General features: G+C 35.4%; 1 protein-coding gene across 1 annotated transcript in view; it reads left to right on the forward strand.

Annotated features, from left to right (window-relative positions):
- The window catches only part of LOC149785795 (NSFL1 cofactor p47-like), a 45,368-nt gene extending 29,577 nt beyond the window's left edge, over nt 1–15,791 (forward strand). Inside the window, exons 8-10 of the mRNA XM_089979717.1 lie at nt 4,106–4,243; nt 8,783–8,842; nt 13,842–15,791. Of these exons, the coding sequence (XP_089835843.1) occupies nt 4,106–4,243; nt 8,783–8,842; nt 13,842–13,974 (331 nt within the window). The 3' untranslated portion in view covers nt 13,975–15,791. The remainder of the gene's footprint in view (nt 1–4,105; nt 4,244–8,782; nt 8,843–13,841) is intronic.
- The last annotated feature ends 10,078 nt before the right edge of the window (nt 15,792–25,869 follow it).

Below are 25,869 nucleotides of genomic sequence, written 5' to 3' on the forward strand. Positions count from 1 at the left end.
TAAAATAATTAGTAGCAATATTGTTAGGACTATATTTTAACACTTATGATTTGACAACAATGTGAAAAAAGTCAGTATTTAGCTTGGTTAGATTTTATTGCCTGTGTAGGCTGTAAAGGAAAGAAGTCAAAGGTCAGTGCATTTGTATTTCTTACCACAGTGTCTTAAGGACACTCTGTTGTTTGTATCCCTATCTATACTAGTCTAAATAAAAGCAAAGTATTGCTAAAACTTTCATTGAATTTTAAACAAACCTGTATATCCATTGTTATTTATATCTATATTTTTGTGTTTTATCCATGATTGTAGATTGTACTTTAAGATAATGGTCATTTGTAAACAACATGTTTACATAGTTCACTTTTTCCATGATTGTAAGTTCTAAATAAGATGTTAATTTAGTGGTTTGGGTTCAGAATATTCTAGAAACACACTTATGTACAATTTGATGGAATTTTCCATAAGAATGACTCATATCTAGGTCAGGTTGGGATGTGTATATATAGTGACTTGGTAAAATAAATACTGGTAATTCATTCCTGTTTTTAAGACCAGTTTATGGAATCCATTTCTTATCAGACTTTACAGTTGTATTCAGATATAATTCAAGAGGAATTATTTATTTAAATATTCATTGGAATTACTAAGTGCTCAATGACTTTGGATTGACAATTTTCTTTCAAGTTATTGTGAACTCATTCAAAGACATTCTGGATTGCATCATTGTGGTACATCAGGATATTCAAGACTATTGGCCTCATTAGGAACACGACCAACTTTTGGACATTTAGGATTATTTGGGATTTTATTCACAGTACTGTTACATAGGTAAAGACCTAGACTCATAACAATCACTATTTGGAACCTCTTGTAGATCATGTCTAGCTGAATCCAAATACATGTTGTGATGATGCTGGATGACTTTGTGATGTGGTTGAGAAATCCAAATGCATGTTGTGATGATGCTGGATGAGTTTGTGATGTGGTTGAGAAATCCAAATGCTTGTTGTGATGATGTTGGATGAGTTTGTGTGTGATTTGAGAAATCCAAATACATGTTGTGATGATGCTGTATGAGTTTGTATGGTTGAGAAATTCAAATACATGTTGTGATGATGCTGGATGAGTTTGTGATTTGAGAAATCCAAATACATGTTGTGATGATGCTGGATGAGTTTGTGTGTAATTGAGAAATCCAATTACATGTTGTGATGATGCTGGATGAGTTTGGGATTGAGAAATCCAGATACATGTTGTGATGATGCTGGATGAGTTTGTGTGTAATTGAGAAATTCAAATACATGTTGTGATGATGCTGAATGAGTTTGTGAGTGATTGAGAAATCCAAATACATGTTGCGATGATGCTGAATGAGTTTGTGTGTGACTGAGAAATCCAAATACGTGTTGTGATGATACTGGGTGAGTTTGTGTGTGATTTAAGAAATCCAAATACATGTTGCAATGATGCTGGATGAGTTTGTGTGGTTGAGAAATTCAATTACATGTTGTGATGATGCTGGATGAGTTTGTGTGTGATTTGAGAAATCCAAATACATGTTGTGATGATGCTGGATGAGTTTGTGTGGTTGAGAAATCCAAATACATGTTGTGATGATGCTGGATGAGTTTGTGTGTAATTGAGAAATTCAAATACATGTTGTGATGATGCTGGATGAGTTTGTGTGTGATTGAGAAATCCAAATACATGTTGTGATGATACTGGATGAGTTTGTGTGTGATTTGAGAAATCCAAATACATGTTGTGATGATGCTGGATGAGTTTGTGTGTAATTGAGAAATTCAAATACATGTTGTGATGATGCTGGATGAGTTTGTGTGTGATTTGAGAAATTCAAATACATATTGTGATGATGCTGGATGAGTTTGTGTGTAATTGAGAAATTCAAATACATGTTGTGATGATGCTGGGTGAGTTTGTGTGTGATTGAGAAATTCAAAAACATATTGTGATGATGCTGGATGAGTTTGGGATTGAGAAATCCAAATACATTTTGTGATGATGCTGGATGAGTTTGTGTGTAATTGAGAAATTCAAATACATGTTGTGATGATGCTGGATGAGTTTGTGTGTGATTGAGAAATCCAAATACGTGTTGTGATGATGCTGGATGAGTTTGTGTGCGACTGAGAAATCCAAATTCATGTTGTGATGATGCTGGATGAGTTTGTGTGGTTGAGAAATCCAAATACGTGTTATGATGATGCTGGATGAGTTTGTGTGTGATTTGAGAAATTCAAATACATGTTGTGATGATGCTGGATGAGTTTGTGTGGTTGAGAAATCCAAATACATGTTGTGATGATGCTGGATGAGTTTGTGCGTAATTGAGAAATTCAAATACATGTTGTGATGATGCTGGATGAGTTTGTGTGTGATTGAGAAATCCAAATACATGTTGTGATGATACTGGATGAGTTTGTGTGTGATTTGAGAAATCCAAATACATGTTGTGATGATGCTGGATGAGTTTGTGTGTAATTGAGAAATCCAAATACATGTTGTGATGATGCTGGATGAGTTTGTGTGTGATTTGAGAAATTCAAATACATATTGTGATGATGCTGGATGAGTTTGTGTGTAATTGAGAAATTCAAATACATGTTGTGATGATGCTGGTTGAGTTTGTGTGTGATTGAGAAATTCAAAAACATATTGTGATGATGCTGGATGAGTTTGGGATTGAGAAATCCAAATACATGTTGTGATGATGCTGGATGAGTTTGTGTGTAATTGAGAAATTCAAATACATGTTGTGATGATGCTGGATGAGTTTGTGTGTGATTGAGAAATTCAAATACATGTTGTGATGATACTGGATGAGTTTGTGTGTGATTTGAGAAATCCAACTACATGTTGTGATGATGCTGGATGAGTTTGTGTGTGATTTGAGAAATCCAAATACATGTTGTGATGATGCTGGATGAGTTTGTGAGTGATTGAGAAATCCAAATACATGTTGCGATGATGCTGGATGAGTTTGTGTGTAATTGAGAAATTCAAATACATGTTGTGATGATGCTGAATGAGTTTGTGTGTGACTGAGAAATCCAAATACATGTTGTGATGATGCTGGATGAGTTTGTGTGTAATTGAGAAATTCAAATACATGTTGTGATGATGCTGGATGAGTTTGTGTGTGACTGAGAAATCCAAATACATGTTGCAATGATGCTGAATGAGTTTGTGTGTGACTGAGAAATCCAAATATGTGTTGTGATGATGCTGGATGAGTTTGTGTGTAATTGAGAAATTCAAATACATGTTGTGATGATGCTGAATGAGTTTGTGAGTGATTGAGAAATCCAAATACATGTTGCGATGATGCTGAATGAGTTTGTGTGTGACTGAGAAATCCAAATACGTGTTGTGATGATGCTGGATGAGTTTGTGTGTGACTGAGAAATCCAAATACATGTTGTGATGATGCTGGATGAGTTTGGGATTGAGAAGTGATGAAAGCCATAAAAATTACCCAATTTGCTAAAACATTGCTAAGGACAGTATAGAAGTCAGCCAGCATAAACTGAGTCTCTTGCACAAATGTGATCAACTTTTGTAATCAACACGCATCAGAGTTGCCTGGACTAAGATGCCTTGAGGTTAACATTAATAGAGTTGTTCACTTGAAGTGGAAGCGTATATATGATAGCGCTTGCATGGAGATATAGAAGGTTGGTTAAAAATTGAAAATACTAGAATTTCATCATTTTGATGTCAATTGTGATGTCACTTTAGTGATTTTTTTGTATTTGTCAGATATAGACAGGAGCAAAAACTATAGAGGGTCCTAGAATAAACTAGAATATATTTTTTCCTTGTGTTGTTGATCAAGACCTTTTAAATTAAATCATGCTTCAGAGTTGATGTATGACTAGTTTTAAAGAGCCTGTTTCTTGAAAATTGGATAAATGAAACAAAGATAATGTGACAGAAGAAATTCTATTTTGCTCTTATTTTTGTGAGAAATGGCATTTTGCTAAATTCAGAGCTTTTTTGATACAACAGTCTGGTGTGTGTGAGACTGAGACAGCATAAAGTTAGAACTATTATTGATCCCTGTTCTTTGTCTTATATTGCATAGCCCTGTTCCATATATGGTGAACAAGGGATCAGCAGTGGCCCCTGCATCTGCCACTGTTACTGCAAGAGAATTGTCAGTACATGTTGATGAGTCGAAACCTACAACTACTCTGCAAATAAGGCTGGCAGATGGATCAAGGTAAAAGAGTGGTTTTTCATTCACTACAAGTTTTAGGACTGAGGGAAGTTTTGTACACATATCTGGTATGATAAGACTTGTAGGTAAAATTAATATTTTAAAGCATTAATACATTTTCTGTCACTATTGCCTTTCTCACCTTACAGGATGCTAAGTTTCTTCACCCAAGCTCATAATTCCAACCTCCCATTACATAGAATATTCTGGAAATCTAGAACGGACAGAACCCAGATCCAGCAGGACTAACACATCATCAACTCATGGAGGATATTCTTCCTCGGATGCTTGTAATGCTATGATGTGTTCAGTTTGCTTATGGAAACTTGCCTTTATTTGTGTGTTTAACTATGATTTTTGGCAAATTATTCTAATTTTCCATTTTGATTGAGTTATCATCCCCCAAGTCCTTGCATTATTTGATTGTGGTGTTAGCTGCCTTGATAATTTTGGGGATTTTATTGCACTGTGTTCATCTAGTGTTGTGCTTCTCTGTTCTTCCCCTCTTTGCTTACCCAGTGTTTGGGTGAGTAATTCCACTTGTGTGGTAGTTCTGGAAATTTATTTTAGTACTTGCTTCAAAATTATTCTATTGCATGTTTGCCTGCTATAAGAATTACTACCTATCATTGCCTGATCGGTCTTTGACTGGTCACTGATCACCAGTATTTGAATAGTAGTCACTGTAGTTAAGTTAATAGCCCCCCCCCCCCCCCCCCCCCCGAATCTCCATTCTGCTGAACAGTGAAGGGGATAAATTGGCATCCCCTCTTTCCTGTGTTCCTTTTTAGTCCCCATTACACTTTGTTTTCGTCAAATGATATCATGACCGCTCTGGTGGCCTAGTGGTTAGAGCGTCCGCCTTGGATGCGGGAAGTCGAGGGTTCTATCCCCGGCCGAGTCATACCAAAGACTTACAAAAATGGTACTAACAGCTGCCTCGCTTGGCGCTCAGCATTAAGAGGTTAGTGTTAGGACTGGTTGGCCTGGTGTCAGGATAATGTGACTGGGTGGGACATCATGCTACAAGTCTGCGGCATGATGCTCCAGTAATAGACGTTATAAACTGCCACACTGCAGACATCATAGCGATATGACTGAAAAATTGTTAAAGCTACATTAAAAATCCAAATCACATACACACAAATGATATCATGCTCTTCTATGTACATGGATTTCACTTTTCTGGTACATATATATATAGTATATCATATTTTTTATTCCAAACATCTTAAAATTTTGAGAATATTCTAACAATTTGCCCATCATAGATCAACATGTACATTCCTAATTTTTCTATTTATTACAACTGTTTATGACCCATTTCCAAGAAAATAGACTGGTTTCTTTAATTTTAAGCTTTACCTCAGAGATTAATTATATTCACCTAACATTTAAGGTCATTACCTCCTCTGCTCAGCTCAGTCTGATTGTCTATCTGCGGCCCCAGTGATCATGGTTTAGCACTCTACTTGACTAGTTGGTAGATCAGCCCAGGACATAACATCAGAGGAGGGATCTGTTTTCACTGCCAGGGGTCCTCCACCTTCATAATTGGTTCATCTCAAGTGATATATTCGAAAGAAAATGTTTCCGAGTAAGGTTGCCAACTGCATTGTCCAGGCCACAAAATGATCTACTTTCAAGGTCTGTGATGCAGAGAAGAGAATCTTTTGCAGTTGGTACAGTAGGAAGCTGTCCATATGTGAGTTCTGTGGCTGACTTTCCTCTTTATCCCTTTAAAGGCAGAAGATATGTGGTTTTTACTATAAAGGATTATACAGTAACCCTATCCAATATGCTGAAGTTCTCTAAAGGTCCAGTCTTTGGTTTTGACCCTCATCTTTCCAATCTCATCAAGTATTTTGAAGTGCAGAGACCAGTATCTGACTCACTAATGCCTAAATGGAATCTCTGATGCATGTTATGGGTTTTATCAAAAGCCTCTTATGATCTGGTGAGTGAAACCTCCTTCAAGAATGTGATACTTAAAAATGTTTTCCTGCTCTCCTTTGCATCTGTGAGAAGAAGGATCAAGTTTGTCTAAAGGACATATCAAAGAAGTTTTTTTCCTCCAACTCTGAACAAAACATGCATGCAATTTTGTTTTTACAACATATGCCATATTTTATGATTTCTAAATTATTTTTAAATTGTTTGAATGAAATTAAAAATCAGAATTGGAATTTGTTAAAGTTTGATTGAGTAAATCTAAGAAGATATAAAGATTTAAGTGAAAACACCTAAATAATTCTTGTTTGAGCGTGCAGTGTGGAAATATGGATTAAATATCAGCTTGAAGTGTCAGACCAACCATCTTAGATAAAATGGGTAAGTAATAGCTTACATTACAGCATATACCACTCCAGTGGCCTAGTGGTTAGAATGTCCACCTTGGACCCAGGCTGACTCGTACCAAAGACTTATAAAAATGGTATTAACAGCTGCCTCATTAGGCACTCAGCATTAAGAGGTTAGTATTATGACTGGTGGGCCTGGTGTCAGGATAATGTGACTGGGTGGGACATGATGCTGCATGTCTGCGGCATGATCCCCTAGTGCTAGACATCACTATAAACTGTGACACCGTAGACATTGTAGCGATATGACTGAAAAATTGCTATGGCTGCATTTAAAATCCAAATCACACACACACACGCATGGCAGTGGTGTAGTGTTCTCAAGCATAGCAGAGAGGAAACATTTTTTTATGACAGCAGTAATGCATCGATTCATCTGATGCCAATTTAGTGTCCTCACATCTTTGGTTGTCCACCACTCAATAACTTCAGTTCTGTTTCATCTGATATTCCCCGACTTTGTGGATGGCTTAGACGGAACGAAGAACCTATTAATTTAAGAGTAAAAAAGTCAGAGATCAGGGTACCCAACTAAAGAACAGAAATGGTTTCCACACAATAACATTAGTTCTAATGACATACCTCAAACTTTGTTGATGGCTTGCATTTGGGTTAAGGAAGATTTTTTATTCAAAACATCAAAAGTCAAGATCACTGACTGAAAGTGGAACATTAATTTCTACACAGTAACATTAGTTCTACATCACAGACCAGTTTTTGTGAATGGTCTGCACTTAGGGTTAGGAAGAAGCCTTTTGGAGTCAAGGGTAAAGAAAACTGATTGAAATGAAAAAAAATGGTTTCTTTGTAAAAGTTTCAGTTATCTGCAATGAAGTCTGCTAGACATTGGATGGATATATACTGTGCCATTTATGGCACTCTTGTTAAGAAATCCAGTCAGTTTGCCTGACAGTTTTAAATGCTCCCTTAATGCATGTGTCTAGCTGGTTTTTCTTTTCATAATAAATTGTTCATACTGAAGGCCCTTCACTGAATCAAGGCATTTCTGCACAAACAAGTGCCAGTACCAATGTGTATTGTTTTGTATTCAAACATTTTGTCTCACCTATGCAGCACAGGCAAAACATATGGGTCACTTTTCTGACAGCATTGTCATTGCTTAAGGTCTAATCTTGCATTTAGCTGATTTTTTCTGTGAAAACTGCAAAGTCATGAAACTTAATGAGAATATTCATCTTGAAGGGTAGTGCTTATCACAGGCAAATGGAGGTCACAATGACCCACTTCATGTTCCAGTGATTATGTTAAGATGTTGTATTTGGCTCTGTGTCTGTGACATTGTTGTATGTACAGTCATGAAACTTAATGATTATATTCATCTTGGAGCGTGCTACTCACCATAGGCCAATGTGGGTCACTATGCCCTACTTTCCTTGTTCTTTTGACTTTAAAAGGTTGTATGATGGTGCTATGGTAAAGCAAGGAGGACATATTCTGAGGAATTCATGTTGAAAGAATGAATTCATTTAGTTTAGAAACATTGAGCTATTGTTGATCTATAACTGTTTTAGAACAAACCACACTCAGCTGTGTTTAAATTAAATGCAGTTTTGTTCTGCTTGCCACATAGAACTTTTAGCGTCTTTATCTAAAAATTCTGAGTGCAGTCAATTTTAATATATTATTCTTTTTATCAAGCCACTGCCATAAAAGCTGTTATCACAGTGGTTGACACTTGCACTTGACTGATCTCAGAAATGTTTTAGCAGTAATGCAGTTTTTTGATTGACTTACTCTTTCTTAATGTATTCTCTCTAGCGAGTGCATTGTATAATGGAGTAGAACAAATTTGATAACATGCATCCAGTCATTTGTTTGTTGTGAGATTTATATTTTGGGATGCATATAAGTCAAGGCAGGGCTTTATTGCACAATGTATGTAGCCGTAAACGTCAACACAAATTAAACTTCATGAATAAAAGCAGTTCAGTAAAACAAGTAGCCATTATAGTACATATAAGAATTGAATTTTGATTTTTTTATATTTTCATCTGTGTATGAGTATAGCACTTGCTATATCTGATCTCATAATTAAATTAAAATTTGAAAATCCAGTCGGTCCTTCAAGTATGTCTTACCTGTCACATCAATCGTGAAAATTGAATTATGTACAGTTGACATAGATTATCATTCCTCTAACCTTGTTTATATTATTTTTCAGACTTGTTGCGAAGTTTAATAATAACCACAGAGTGAGGGATGTTCGAAGTTATATCATCTCGTATCCTTTTGAACAGTCATTTACAATTTGTATAACTGTTTTATACCCTGAGGCAGGGGTATTTTGTAATCATCATGTCTGTCCATTTATACTTTCTTCTTGGACACCATAAAACTTCAAAAGTGTTATGGCCATTACCAGAATATGCACATAACAAGTCAGTTTGCTATTGCAGTTTTTAATTGTGTAATTGTTTGTTTAGTTTTTTCTGGTAGCTTAATTAATATGTTTTTTAAATTTGCAATGTTTGTTAGATACTTTCTGAAAAAAATTGTAACCTCATCCAAAATCAAGTTTGTTTTCTACTTGACCCGAATTATTGATTTTTTAAAATTCTTTAAACAACTTATATGTAGCTAAAATATTCTCTGTGTATCAGTCAGGGTCATTATTAATGAAAGTAAACATGTTTATTTGGTTCTGGGTTTAGGTTATTGGAATTCTACAATTTACCTGGTGTACCTGATATAGTCCAGGTTATATATTATAATTTTAGTAATGGACTTTCTAATTATAAATGACATTTTATTGTATGAACATTAAGAAGTTTCTAAAAGATTATTTTCTGTTAGGTAATGGTTGTTTTTTTAGAAAAAGTTAAATGGAAATGTTGACCAGAGGTCAAGTAGAAGACTATATAGTCTTAATACTGGAAAGATGATTCATTTGTGCTTTAACATCCAAGAAGGATCGAATTGTTGTGTACAGTATTTGAGTTGCAATTATTCAGATTATTTCTTCTCTGGAAATACAAAGTGCTCTGATAACATTCTTGAAAATAGAGACTTGAATTTATACTGAAATTTCGAATTATGATTTCTTCTTGGATTGTATTATTGTGACCCAACAAAAGACTGTGGGCACAGCAACACTTTACAAGCCATCACAGGCACATCAACACTTTCAGCATTGGACTTAATTTAGATTTCCAATAAAGTTTATTCAGAACTATTATTATTAGGACTTGTGACTAATTTTAGGAATATTTGGGATTTTTTTTGCAATACCACAATTTTTTTGTATTGTTTTTACATCAGTATAGGAATTCATTCAGAATATCAGTGAATTAATTAGGAATATTTTTCACTTTGTATTCTAGGGAAATAAATTATTTGTTGAATTTTGCAAAGCTTATTGCTTTTTGCTCTTTTCTGTTACTTATTTTAAGAGCATTGACTGGTAACATTAATGCAGTGTATGACACAATCTTTTTAACTCTAGTCCTGCAGTTTTTGAAGGATTGCCATGAAACTTGTAAAATGTTAGTCATCACTTGAAGATGCACATGTCAACAAATCATTTGCTTCTGAATTTTTGAGTTATTACCTTTTTTTGTCTTCTGATTTAATGCAGTGAATGACTGTATGACACAGTCTCATTAGCACAGCTAGTCCTGCAGGTTTTGATGGTTTGCCGTAGAAAAAACTTGCTAAAGATTATGGTCATCACTTAAACATGCATACTGATAAATAACCTTGGTCCTATTATTGTTTTTATGTTGTTGCCCATTTTGACTTGCAGCTGAATGCCATATATGACAGAATCTTGTGAACTTGACTTGTCTAACATTTATAATGGATTGCCAGAAAAATTAGTAAGTGTTATGGTTGTTGTCTGAAGATGTGCATATTGATAAATAATTTGGCTTCCACCATCTTGGTATAGTTCCTCTCCTTTTCTGTTTTATAACTTCATGCACTCAATGACGTAATCTCTTTTAGCACAACTTGTACCCCAGTGTTCAGACCCTATGGACTTAAACTAATTAACAGAAAGGGTGAAAAACCAACAAGTTTTTTTTAAAACTCAACAATTTATTTCTTTGAATAAAAACTTGAAAATTTAAAAAGAACTTAACGGTATTTTGAATAAATCCCAAGTAGTCCTAAAAGTTCTATCACAAGTTCAAAAACATAGAGTACTTGTAATGAATTCCAGTGGTATTCCAAATGAATTCCAATACTGAATGTGCTGATGTGCCAGTGGCTTGGAATAGTGTTTATCAACTAACAGTCTTGATGTATCATAATGATATATTCCATAATGTCCTTGAATGAATTCACAATAATTGCAAAATAATGATTTAGTCAGAAAAATATTAATGAGCACTTTATAATTCCAGTGAATAATTCAAGTAAATAATTGCTTCAAATTAAAACTGAATACAACTAAAAGACTGATTCCACTTCAGATGTTAAGATAAAAATTGGTGATTTTGAAGTAAACAACGTTTAAATAATATTTAACTAAGACACAATAACATATCCGTCTATAAACATGTTTACCTTGAATTAATAATCATCTTAATATACAATCTAAAATCTGTGAGAAATATTAGCTATGTAATATATTGTTTACAAAATAACAATACATTAGCCAGGTAGGCCCTGAGCTTTATTACTGAGTAAGGTCAGACATGTAGTATAAATATATACCACATATATTCATGGAGAAAAGCTAACACACAATATAAATTAAATATACATAACAACAGTTAATTGATGTATTGCCATAAGACTTAAGTTTATAGTCATCACCTGAATATGTGTATATTGACAAATCCCTCTGCTCTTTAAATTTGTATCAAAATTGTTGCCCATTTTAACTTGCAGCAGAATACAGTGTATGATCTTATCTTGGGAGTGCAGCTAGTTTTACAGACTTCATGGATATTCATGCAACTTGTGAAATGATGATCATCAGAAAATGCACTTTTTGACAAATCAGTGAACTTCACTGATTTTTGTTAGTGATATTGTCTTCTTTGACTTTGAGCTACTGGTAGATTGCAGTGTATGACAGAATCTGGTCTCAGTGTTTTTATGGTTTTTCATGAAACTTTGTACATGTTATGGCTGTCTTATGAAGATACATGTAACATATCATTGTGCTCTTGAAATTTTACCAGAGATATTGCCTTTTTTGTCCTGTAGTTGAATGCAGTGCAAGATAGACTATGTTGGGTACAACTTGCCTTGCATTTTTGTTTAGCTCTACTAGGCACAGACCAGAAGAACTTGTGGGGTGGCCTGTTGTCCATAGTCCATTGTCTGTCCATAGCTCCTCGTCCTAAACTATTTGAAGGATTGGCATTAAACTATACACACACATCATTCATCACAAGATCTAACATGAAAATGATGCCACTTGGACATTCAGTATTGCTGCCTCAGAGGGCATTTAGAAATTTTGTATTGCGACTCATGAAAATTTGGTCTTATCAACATGGGTTTTTTGCTGAAAGACTAAATTAAATTGTTGCCCAAATGACACACAGCGTGGTTGCCATGGCACCTTTCTTGAAAACCTGATTATTATTTCTTCTGAACAGAAAGACATACTAGCATGTGTTTTTCACCAGAAGACATAATATGATATCTAGACTGAACTGGATGAAAATGGTGTCCATCTGACCTCCAGTCATCAACATCTTGTTATTGTTATTTCTCCAGGATGGATGGTCATACTGACATGGGGTTTTCTCAGAAAGACAATGATGTCTAATTGATCCTAAACTTACATTGTGATGACTTCAAATAATGCCGCTGTGGCAGCCATATAGAATATCCTATTTGTCCTCTACCTTCTGAATGGAAAAGTCATATTGACATGGGGTTTTGTCAGAAGACTTTTTTTAATGTTTGGTTCATCCTATATAAAAATGATGCCAATCTGCTTGTAAATCCTGTTATTGATACTTGTAGAAGGATGGTTACATCTACATGGCATTTGCACCAAAAGACTTCTTGTGTTTAGTTGGTTCTAAATAAAAATGATCCCAATCTTAAGCCAACATGACCACTTCTTAAGATATCTAGTTTGTCCTAAATAAAAATGGTACCAGTCTTACATCCAATATGGTTGCCATTATGGCCATCTTGAAAATTTTGTTCTATTGCTCCTGTTGATTGGATTGTCATATTGATATAGGGTTTTCACCAAAAGACTTTTAATGATCTTTTGTTGGTTGTGAATGAAAATAGTGTTGATTACTTCCAATATTGTCATCACCCATTTTTAAAATCTTGTTATTGCTGTAGAGATGGTTTCAATACTGAGCAGTTAAAGTAAAGAAATCATCTTGTATTGGATCCTTGGACTTTCCTTTCAGTGAGTTGAGTGTGAGTCCCATCGGGGGGCTCTTGTTATGGATTACTGTGACAAATCTGTGTGCTGCCATTATTTTTTTAAGAGTTATTACCATTTTTGACTTGCACTATGTTCACAGACTGTTGCATTTTTAAAAAATAGATTTCTGTCAAACACAGTACATGTCATTATAATGATCAGAATATATATATATATATATATATATATATATATATATATATATATATATATATATATATATATATATATATATATATATATATATATTGCAAATTGCTCACCATTCCTTTAGTTTGCAATGTATAATATTAATTTATCACACCCACTGTTTTTTCTCAGAGAAGCATAAAGTACTTAAACATGTCTGACATTTGTAATGAGCAATACAGTTTCAGGTATTTGGTCATATTTGTTGGAGGTTTAATTTAGTGTATGTTTTTAAAAAGATTAGTTGAGAGAGCAAATAAGTAACAAACATTGGGGTTTGGATAAAGTCAGGAACAAGTAATTCATCTAATACAATCATACTGATTGTTATGATGATGCAAAATTTGCAGTCATTTTTATTGTAAAGTTCAAATATGGTTATGGAGAGTAATTATAGCAATTATTAATTAAATTTATTATTTAATAAATTAAGTTTAACTATATCTGATATATGATGATATGGTGTAGAGGACAATTTGTTAGCATACAACAGATTTTTTACAATCTGTCTCACAGTTAATTGTCCTTAAATATCTTGATTCATCAATAACGCCTTTTATGGATATTTCCAGCTGTTAAAAAGCAATCTATCCAATTGGAAAAGGCTTTACTACTGTATTGAAATGACAATTTTCAGTGGTATGGTGATCAAGTGTGATTATCTTCCTTAACCGTCTTTCAGATCTCGACCACAGTATGCTTCAAGTATGTTTGTGTTGATGACAACATTTCCTAATAAGGAATTAACCAATGAAAATGAGACTTTGGAAGAAGGCAAACTGTTAAATGCTGTAATTGTCCAAAAGATAAAGTAATCTGTTAACTGTGATAGAATATAGAATACCTACAAAGACAAAATCTCACTGTAGAAAGCTTGTTTTTTTATACTTAAATCCCAGGAAATACATTACCAACAAGCTTATACTGCAGTGTCCATCTAGAAACTGTGGTCAGCTGGAGTTTGTATGCAAAATATGAAGCTTTATGTTACAATAGTATAGTGGCCAATGTTGCAAAAGTTTGTGTTACTATTTATACCTCAAAAATAACAAATGCTTGAATTGTAGATCAGATTTGACATAATGTATGACTTTTGTATGCCATATGTGTGCATATGTGTGTAAACAGCAGTTTGCATGTGTGTAAACAGCTGTTTGCATATGTTTAGACTGCTGTTTGCATGTGTGTAGACAGCTGTTTGCTTATGTGTCGACAGCTGTTTGCATATGTGTGTAGACAGCTGTTTGAATATGTGTGTAGACAGCTGTTTGTATATGTGTGTAGACAACTGTATATGTGTGTAGACAACTGTGCATATGTGTGTAGACAGCTATGTGCATATGTGTGTAGACAGCTGTTTGCATATGTGATGAAATCCTTTCATACAGGAAAATGGGGCTTGCTTACTTCCATTTCTGTTTCCTTGTTAAGGTTTGCAATTGTTGCCACTTTTCTGGGATCATTACTTCTTGAAATTAATTAAATGGCCATACAACAACTACATTTACAAAGCATTTTCCCTGTAGACTGAAGTATTTGCCTACCCACTTGCAGTTTATAACTTGCATACAAAAGTGTGACGGATCTAGAAAATGCAATAAACTTAGTTGTTTCATCCCTTAATTTATAATTTCTAACCCGACTTTTGCCAGGGGTTTCCTAACACTGTTATCTTGTTTGCACTTTTAAAAGAAATAGAGGTTATCTTTGTATTCACTGTCCATTTTCAGTGGAGGGGGAAGCTTTTTGGACTCCATACATAGAAAGTAAACACTGCATCATCTGCATATAATATTTACAATGTGTGGTTTTATATTTTGCAAAATAATTCAACAAAATAAAACAGGGCAGGTGGTGTAACTCATATGTACATGAGTGATTTCAATTACAGATACTTATTGAATTATTTGCAGATTATCAAAGACGAACTACATCACTCCTGTAGTCTGAAAAATATACTTGCCGATGTAAATATGGTAGCTATGTTAGTAAAGGAACTCCTATTTAGCTTAAACTTGTACATGATGACTGTTAGAGACCCCTGGTAACAGTCAGGTTAGACATTATAAATTGATTACTAGAATTACATTTTTGTACATGGTGCATTTTGTTTTTAAAATTGGTTGGGGTTACAAACTGCAGACAGGGTAGGCAAATACTTTAATCTGGTTAAATCATTGCTGCATATTGTATAGTGAGATCTTTTTTCTTGCATTGATGGCTGGTGTCATAAATTTTATCAATACTTTGAACTAAATTTCTTTTCTACATAAATATATTTTGAAAAGCATGGTACATTAGTCTCTTTTCTCACCTATTTTCTGTAGGGTCCAGCTTCACAAGTCAGCCAAGCTCTATACAGAGCCGTGTGCATAATTTATACAGAATACCTCATACAAATATGGGCTATGGTTCAAGGTAGCTAGTTCATGGATAGCATTTTTCTGCAATAATACTTCATGCCAGTTTTGTTAATTTATTAAACTCTTAAGTTCAAGTCACTGAATTGCTGATAAACAATACACAGCACACGATTTAAGTATCTGTAGGATTATTGGTGAAGTTATTTCATGCGAGTCCAGTGAAATTGATGTTGTGATGAACTGTGGACTAATAAAATAATAAATTTGGATTTGGTTATTTTGAATAACAGGTGAGATGGTCTTAATGGAAATGAAGATATGTGCAAGAATTGTGATGTTCATATCAGCCAATTCATGTAAATTACTGTTATAGAAAGAGGGAGGTGGGGACAAGTGATGCTAGAAGTAGCCACACCCATACATTTGTACTACCCTTGTTCAACATTTTCATTTAGAAGAACATTGGATTGACTGACTGACTGTCCACCTTTGGATGGATTGACTGACTGACTGTCCACCTTTGGTTTCCACAGCATAACCTTACTAAGGAATGTTTGATTTCAGCCAAATTTAAGAAGAAGATTATGTTGGTGGAAACTTAAAAGTGTTTGATTTCCAGCATTCCACATCATCATTGAGAGATCTTACATCTCCTGATTGTCCATTCACCTAACTTTGGTTCACAACACAAGTTGCTCTGTTTACAGCCCAGCTGCTCTAGTTCAATGAGCAGGACCCATTGTGCCAGTTGTTACATTGCTTTTTAGGTCACTTGGCCATTAAGGCCAAGTAAGCTTATGATATGGCCTTGTGTCCTTCAATAATTGCTATTGTAAACTTCTCAAAAACCAATGCATCAAACTGACTAAATTTTGGAATGAAGGGCTTTCACAATTATATGCATGATGTAAATTTGCCACCATTACTAAAAGCTTTAAAAAAAACTTTAAAAGAATGTTTAAAAAAAACTTTTTCATAAAATGTGACAGAAAGCCTCATGGCATGATGCTGATTAACCTTAAAATATGGCCTGCAAATAGAAAACCCGTCTGTCGTCTGTCACCAACCTGCCATTACATAATGGCCTTGCTACTATAAACAGGCAAAACTTGACAGGACGTCTTCTCCAAAACCAATCGAAAGAAACTTATCACATTTGCCAGCATCCTGGGATGAAAACCTTTCAGATTTGTAAAAATTATGCCATTCTAAAGTCAAACATAGCCACTGTTGCTAGAAACTTTTTCTCTAAAACCACTTAATAGGAATTTACCAAATTTGACAGAAAGCACTCTGGCATGAAGACCTTTATATTTTATAAAAACGATGCAACTCTATCATCAAATATTGCCACCATTACAAAAAGAAGTGCCTTGAGAAACTCCAATATTCCATATTTGGTAAGAAAACTATTACATGTACACAAGATACCTGATAAGTGCAGTACAAAATATTTTCTTTTTGGTATTTAATTTTAAACCTGATATCATGGATAGTACATCACCAAACTTATATAAGATATAACCACATGCTTAATTGGTTAAATCTTTATTTTTTGGAGGAAAAAAGTTGTTGACATGATATCATTCATACTTTAGGTGTATCCAGAAATGGCATAAATGATAACAATCAAGTAGCAATCACATATTTCACACCTGTGTTGGAGGTCAGATTGGTACCATTTTTAATTTAGTACCCAGTAGAAATTGCAAATCTCTTGGTGAAAACCTCATGTTGATACAAGAGTCCATTTAGGTCGAGCAAGGATAAAAAAGTTTTCAACTAAACATCACAAGAAGCCTATAAGTGAAATATGCCAGAAGAACCATCCATTTTTAAGAGTAGAAGTAAAAGCATTTTTTTTAGATGGCTGCAAATGTGGCCATATTCGATGTCAGACATGTACCGTTTTCGTTAGATGCAGCTTGACATAATATAGGGTCTTTAGTGAAACACCAAGTCAATATGACGACCCATTCAGGATGAGTAATGACAAGAATTTCAAGCTAGCCAGTGGTGGCCGTATTGGATCTTGCAAGGCATGTTCAATGGGCACCATTTTCATTTACTAGCAACTAGACATTATAATAGGCCCTTAAGTGGAGACTCAGTGTTGATATAATCATTCAGGAAAAGCAGAGATAAGATTTCCAAGATGGATAACATGGCAGACATACTGGATACCACATTAGGACCATTTTCTAAGTATGAACTAGACATCATAAGTAGTAGTAACAAAATTTTCAACAACCTGTTCCAGTCGAGGTAATGTTTTGTCTTGCTGATGTGGAGGCCATATTGGATGTCCAATAGTAGCAATAATATTTTCAATCTGGCTCCTGGAGGTCATTTTAGGTGCCATTTTCATTTAGGGAAGATGATGACTGCATGGATGTGGAGGTGTTCCCTCGCATCTGCTGGTGTGGTCTTGTCAACCCTGGTCACTGACAGGTTTTGTTAATATTGTAACTCATCAGAGGGACTTGTTTATGGTTGATTCATTTGTTCAACTAACCACTTTGTCTTGACAGTGAGAGGTTTATATACCCCTTTGTTGCTGGTGTTACAGGTGAAGCTGGTATTGCCTCAAGTTAGGTCATATGACAGATATTAACTGCTTTTACTAAAAACAGAAATGAGCACTTTAAATAACTTCTCAACAACTGCTTAGATGATGCATGATTGACACAAGGTCACACCATAACCTCACATTACCTAATGCCCAGATCTAAAAAGCGCCGAGCAGAATTTGACCAACTTTGATGTGAAATGTCCTGGCATAAGAGCATTTCAGTATTAAACAAATGATAATGATGTACCATCAAATATGGATGAAAATGCAAAAATCTTGAAAAAGTTTTGCTTTATGCAATCAACAGTGTTAATGGAAAGTTTAACACAAGGCAGCCTACTGACCCAGATTTCTTGGCTTTTGCAATTGGCTGAGTGCTCTCAGACCCACTTGCGTCTCTTGTTTTATCTCTAAATAGATTACAGAACAATAGTCCCTTTAAGGATATGTATGTATTTTACAGCACAGCAGCACATCAGTGGGCACATAGTGACAACCACATGCAGACAGAAAAATTTACAAATAAAGAATTGCAAAAATAAATTGGGAAACAAACCCGTATTAAAAAAATGTAAAAATGAAGCACAAGGTAAAATATAAAATGTAAGGATTCCTCAAATGGATTGATGCTTTACTGGTGGAAATGAATTTCTAGGAATCCACTATGAGCAAGTTTTTTGTTTTATTCATCTTAACTGCAGAGTTTTGAAGTCATCTCTGTTATATTCTAGAAACTCCAACATACAAAACTTGGTAGTAAAACTATTAAACTAGACCCTTATAAGTGAAATTCGAAATTCTTTGTCATGGCATATGGCCTCAAACCCAGTATTATGAACTTACCCCAGATCGGGTCAAGATATACATACATGGTAGATCAATACTTGTAATTAATACCTTTAGGAACCTCTCCCCCTTTATCAAGGTATTGAAGTGGTATTATTCAAAGTATGTAGGCACAAAATGGTTTTCATAAAAATCCATTCATACATTTTTGTGTTAATGTGTTCACAAGCCAGTACAGCTAAAACGAGTCAAGACCTTTGACCTTAAAATCAATGTCAGGGACAACTTGTTGATAAGAATGCAGCTAAATGAACTACCAAACTGCATGCAATGACCTTTAACATGACCTCAAGGTTAATTAGGTCTAGATTTCAAACTCCTTCACAGAAGCAGGGATACATTGGTGGTCAGATCTGAACCATTTTCATTCAGAACCAACTAATATTTCAGTAAGTGTTTAATGAAAAAACCCATGTCGGTGTCACCATTTCTGCAAGAAGTGTTTACTGAAAAACCCCATGTCACTCTCACCATTCATGCAAAAAGTGTTTAATGAAAAAATAAACATGCCAGTGTCACCATTCATGCAAGGAAACTAATGATGTATTTTCAAGATTGCCATCATGGTGCCAGGTTGGAAATCAAATGAGCACCATTTTCTTTTAGAACCATGTTCACATGACTGTCTGTTTAGAAATAGCAATATAAAGATTTTCAGGATGGCAGTCAAGACAGCCAATTTAGAGAGTTGATCAGCAACATTTTAATACAATTGTATATTGCAGGAAAGAGGCATCATTTTGTCATTTTAATTATTTAAATATCCGTATTCATGAGAAGTAGCTGTTACAAGAAATGTCAGATTATTATAGGTCACTTTGGCACTAGTTTTATTTTGGACTAACTGTACAGAGTCCTTAGTCTTTAACTCATTCGGTCCTAGTCCCGCCTGTAGGCATGATGAGGCTGTACCCTATTTCCAAGCTCTGCATCAAAGTCGTTTAAGATATACCGAAGTGGGTGGTATTACAAAAAAGCAGACAGATATAGCTCTACAATGATACCAAAAAATCTGGAAGTTCTAGTTGCACTACAAAATACTTAGGGAAAAACCTAAGTTTTTGGACCAGCTTTTTTTTTCATCCAAAATTTCCTTGTGGTCAGGATGTGATTTTGTGTCTGGATTTTATACCTTTTGGCCTCAGATCTAAGGCAGACCAGTTTGAACTGCACAAAGACAGGTGAACCATTGCAAAAACTAGGATAAGGTGGGCATTTGGAATAAAGAGTGGTCTCCATACGAAAATGATGGGTCCATAAAGCAAAAAAAATAATAAAAAAATCAAATTTTTACCCTTCTGCTCATGCACAAGCAAAATAACCAATGGAAAACAATGTTTCTAATACAACTAGGCATTCGTCTCATGGAAAATCTGTTGAAAGCCGATGTGTTACGATGTATTTAGAAATAGCCCCCAAAATGTCTTTCCTACTCGCATTTCAGGCGAAAACGACTAAAACCTCTGGGGCAGAATGAGTTAAAGGCAAATCCCAATGTCAATATGACAATAACATAAAGAAGGGTAGTGGCAACCAAATTCAAGATAGCCATCATGTTGGAGGTCTTATAAGCACTATTTTATTTAGGACCAACTAGATATCAAAGATTTTTAGAGAAAATCTCATGCCTATATGACCATGTGTTAAAAGGTAAAACAAGATATTGATGTTATCCACATGTTAAAGGTCATATTGTCACCATTTTTTATTTAGGACCAACAACATTTCATAAAAAGCATTTTTGTGAAAACCTGATGTTGCGATGGTTATTCATTAAGGAAATGAAGCTACACTGTATACCACAATTTTCAAGATAGCATGGTGGCCATTTTGGATGTCAGATCAGAGCCATTTCAATTTAAGACCAGCTTGACATTCGGTAATAATCTCATGTTGCTGTGGTCTGGTTTGGTGGGTTTAATGCCATTTTTCAGCACACAATAGGCCATGCATTATGGCCAGTATATTTGGTGGAGGAAGAATCCATGAAAACGTCAGGAAGATACTGGCAAGCTTTCTCACATATTCAAATTGGCCATGCCAAGACTCAAACCCATGAGGACAGACGTGAAGTATGTGATCTGTTATGGAGAGCATCTTAGACCTCTCAGCCACCCGAGGTCCCCTAATACAAACAGGACATCATGTCTTTTAGTGAAAACCCCACATTGATACAATCTGAGGTCCCCTAATACAAACAGGACATCACGTCTTTTAGTGAAAACCCCACACTGATACAACCTGAGGTCCCCTAATACAAACAGGACATCACATCTTTTAGTGAAAACCCCACTGATACAACTTGAGGTCCCCTAATACAAACAAGACATCACGTCTTTAGTGAAAACCTCACGTTGATACAACCATCAATTCAACCACCTGAGGTCCCCTAATACAAACAGGACATCACGTCTTTTAGTGAAAATCCCACGTTGATAAAACCATCAATTCAGCCACCTGAGGTCTCCTAATACAAACAGGACATCAAGTCTTTAGTGAAAACCCCACATTGATACAACCATTTATTCAGCCACCTGAGGTCTCCTAATACAAACAAGACATCAAGTCTTTTAGCGAAAACCCCACGTTGATACAACCATCAATTCAGCCACTTGAGGTCCCCTAATACAAACAGGACATCAAGTCTTTTAGTGAAAACCCCATGCATGTTCATACAACCATCAATTCATCCACCTGAGGTCCCCTAATACAAACAGAACATCAAGTCTTTTAGTGAAAACCCCATGTTGATACAGCCATCAACTCGGGTAGAGTAACAATAAAAAGATGGTAGCAATTTTTCTTTCCATACTGGCAGCAATTTCATACTGAACCAAGTAAACATCATAAGAAGTCTTTTGGTGAAAACTCTATATTGATATGACCATCTATTTAAGAAGAGGAGAAGCCCCTGAATGACTGAGTCTTCAAAGATGCTTGCTTTGACAAATCACTCAAACATCTCACCTCTGAGAGTTTGCATCTCAGTTTAACCTACACAGGTATGTGAGAAAGCTAATAACTTCCTGTGGGTTGGTGGCTCTTCCTTTTTCCAAATATACTGGCTGCTATGTATAGCCTATAATGTGCAGGGCCCCAAGTGGTCTAAAGCGCTCTCCGTTATGGATCACTGCCATCTCACCTCTGTCTGCGTGGGTTTGAGTCTTGGATTCGGCCAATGTGGGTATGTGAGAAAGCTTGCCAGTAGCTTCTTGTGGGTCGGTGGTTCCCTGACCACCATGCATAGCCTATTGTGTGCTGAAATATGGCGTTAAACCCCACAACAACAACAACCTATAATGTGCTGAAAAATGGTGTTAAATACATAACTAGCTTTTCAAGGTGGCCATTGTGGCATGTCAAATCGGCATCATTTTCATTTAGGACCAACTAGACCTCATAAGTACTTTGGCAAAGACCTGCGTGTAAAAGCAAACATCCATACAGGAGGAACAATGATAAGATGTCCACTGTGGTAGTAATATTAGATGACTGATAGGCAACATGTAGGATCATTGCAAAAAGTAAAAAACACCAAATCATTATAACCATCCAGATATGTGGTAACAAGCCACAATGGTGGCTATATTGGATATCAGCTCAGCGCTATTTTCATTTTATGCCAGCAGGACACCATAATAAGTCTTTTAGTAAAACCCAAATGGTGATATGGACATCCATTCTGGAGTATCAATGACAAACTTTTCAATCTGGCAGCCATGTTGGATGTTATATCAGTACCATTCTCATTTAAGACCAGCTCCACATTATAAGAAATCTCATTTATACAACCATCCAATCAGGAGTTTTGATAATTTTTTCAAGATGTACCCTGTGCCAGCCATATTAATTGGTTTGAAGGGATGTCTGACTGGTACTATTTTCATTTAGGATTAACTAGAAATTATATGAAAACCTAATGTTTATAGTAGTATGATAATTGTTGACAAGTAGTGATGGTAACAAGTTTTTTAGTCTGGCTGCTGTAGACCTGCAAACTCTTATGATTTTGCCATGTCTTACGAAAATTAACCTTAAAATGCAGACTTATGGCATACAAGCAAAAAGTCCAGAACAATGATCGTTGCCAAAAAGTCTGGACGATTGGTTTATGTGTTTTATTTGGATCTGGACTTCATATTAGAATTAGTGAAATTGGTCAGGGAACCAGACTAACTTTACAGCAGCACCTCAGATGCTTTAAGCTGCACTATTTGTTCATGTGAAGCGTCTGCATGATCAAACTGTTGATTATATAATTTTTAAAATGGCGTCCAGAAAGCGATGCATGTTTAAGACAAAAGGGAAAATAAGCCTATAGAAAGTGTTAATAATCAACACAGAAGAATAAAAAGGAGTATTCAGATTCTTGTGAATAAAAGTTGGAAAGGACACAATTACGTTTATTGGACATCACATGCCAATTTGAGTATGTCTTATGGGAGATATGATACCCATAGTCATGTGAAATGGAAAAGAATTTCCAAGAATTATGTCAAGTTAAGAGATATCAGCAAGCCATTGACTCGCATAGGGTTTGGAACTATAGTTTGTGCAACTGTATTAGTAGTAAATAAAGTCAATGCATACTTTACAAACTTTTCAGTTGAACATAATGTTTATCGCCGATGCATCAAACTTTTAATTACGTTTTCCAGCTTTACAATAGCAGTTATTGATATTTTGTTACACCTTACTGAAAACTGGTCAATCTTGTGGAGAAAAAAAATCAACTGCCTTACTGAGACAGACTCGTCAGTGTTGGTAGGTCTGCTGCTGATGACCATATTGGATTTCAGAAGCAGAACAAGATTTTCCAGCACCATTTTCATTTAGAAACAAATAGACACAACAAGTATTTTAGTGTTGTTAGGACTCTGGAGTAGCAATACCAACATTTACAAGCTGGCTACCATGGCAATCATTCATGTTGTTATATTAGCACCATTTTCATTTAAGACCTAAATATTATTAGAAGTCTTTTAATCTTTTAACGAAAACCTCAAGTTAATTTGACCATACATTCAGGAGCATTATTTATGTTTTCAAGTTGGCCAACATGGCAGCCACACTGGTTTGTTGTATAGATCTCTGACAGGCACCCTTTTAATTTAAAATCAACAAGACATCATACAAAGTCATTTAGTGAAAATGCCATTATATATGACTGTGTTAATGAGTAGTAGTAGTGGTAAGTTTTTCTAGATGGAAACCATTATGACCATTTTGGATGTCAGGTCAGCATGTAAGACCAACTAGGCACAGTTAAGTCTTTCAGTAAAACCCCATGTCATCACCATCCATTCAGAAGTAGCATATCTCTTTCCACAGCAGCCATGTCGAAGATTGCAATGAAAATCATGCATCAATATGACCATCCATTTGGGAGGAGTATTGATATATTTTTCAAGATGGCCAGACATTGGATGCCCAGCAGACGCCATTTTTATTTAGGATCAACAAGATATCTAAGTTTCAGTGGGTCAACATGTCCACCCATGTCCACAGAAGGATTAGTCATAACCCATGTCATTATGTCCATCCGTTCAGGAGAAGTAGTGATAAAACTTATTGGGTGGCTGCCATGATATCTGCTTGAGGGGCACTGTTTTTATATAGGATTGGCTAGATCTTGGGATGAATGTGTCTGTAAAATTTCATGACAATCCTCCCAGTAGTTCATGAGAAGCAATAACAAACTTGTGCTAGACAAGAGAATAAAATAGACCATCACATAACTTTTCTGGTATATTACCAGTCCAGTTTATATAGCAACCCAAAATTTTTAAAACTGCTTAAAAGCATTGAATTTCTTAAAGAATACTCTGCAATAAAAGAAGTCCCGGGTAGATTGATTGCTAGATCAAGAAGATCGTTGTAACGGGCAGAGAGCGGTGATCAGATTTATTTTGCACTTCCCTCAATTTCATGTATGATCTTAGGAACTAAGATGGGGGGGGGGGGGAGAGGTAGGCAGAGGACCATGGATCCACCCAACAAAGAGTGTTGACAAACCAAGCCTCGGGATCTGGTACTGGAACACAAAGGTGGGCAATTTGTGATTCCACCTGGTTGTAACTCCAGAGATGGTGTAAATGATTGAGAAACCTTAGTTCCTTCCATTTCCCCCAATATAATGGCATCCTCCACCAGGCTGGTCAAAGACTCAGTATAAAGTGAATGTTCAAAATATCAGTACTCCGTCTTTTGATTTTTTACATCACTCCATTTCTTGTGTTTTTCTTAGAACTGTCAGTCGTGTATTCTCCGACCAAATTGTGTACATGCTGTACAAAGCCAGCATAATACACTTTGTACATGCGAGACACGCATCAGGAGATTTCTTGCTGGCTTTGCACTCTTGTATTTCACTCACATAGTCATAGTTAATATTGAAATTACAAAGAAAGAGAAAAAAAAATAAAAAATGCCCAGTTAAATGCAGCCAGTGACATTACTAAACCTGCAGGTGAATGAGTGTTTGTGAAAGTGAACTTCAACATGTTCCAAAAGAATAGTCCCGTGCAGAGCCATTTGGTCAGAGAACACAGAAACTGAGTCTGCACTTGTAAAAAAAAAATCACATAATTATGGTAGAAATTCAGAAAATAAGATATACAACCTGTACATTTGAAAATAAAATCATCAATGGATGGGATGAAAAGTAGCATAAATTTGCAATGCATTTGGGAAGGCTAAGTAAATAATGTCAATTCACTAATGAAAGCGTAAAACTAGCATCACCTGTAGGCGGCAGGGGTTGGGGGTTTAATGGTCAAGAATTATTGCCCTTTGTCTATAGACAGAAAAGACAAATTTTTGTCCTTACTGGATCCAGAAGGTGTGTGTGATCGCGGAATGTATTCGAAGGATACATTATAAAAAAGATAAACAGAATTCAGGTGACTGTACAGTATTTAACATTTAAA

This window comes from Sinohyriopsis cumingii, chromosome 13, assembly GCF_028554795.1.
Source record: "Sinohyriopsis cumingii isolate HCF-2022 chromosome 13, ASM2855479v2, whole genome shotgun sequence".
Taxonomy (NCBI): Eukaryota; Metazoa; Mollusca; class Bivalvia; order Unionida; family Unionidae; genus Sinohyriopsis; species Sinohyriopsis cumingii.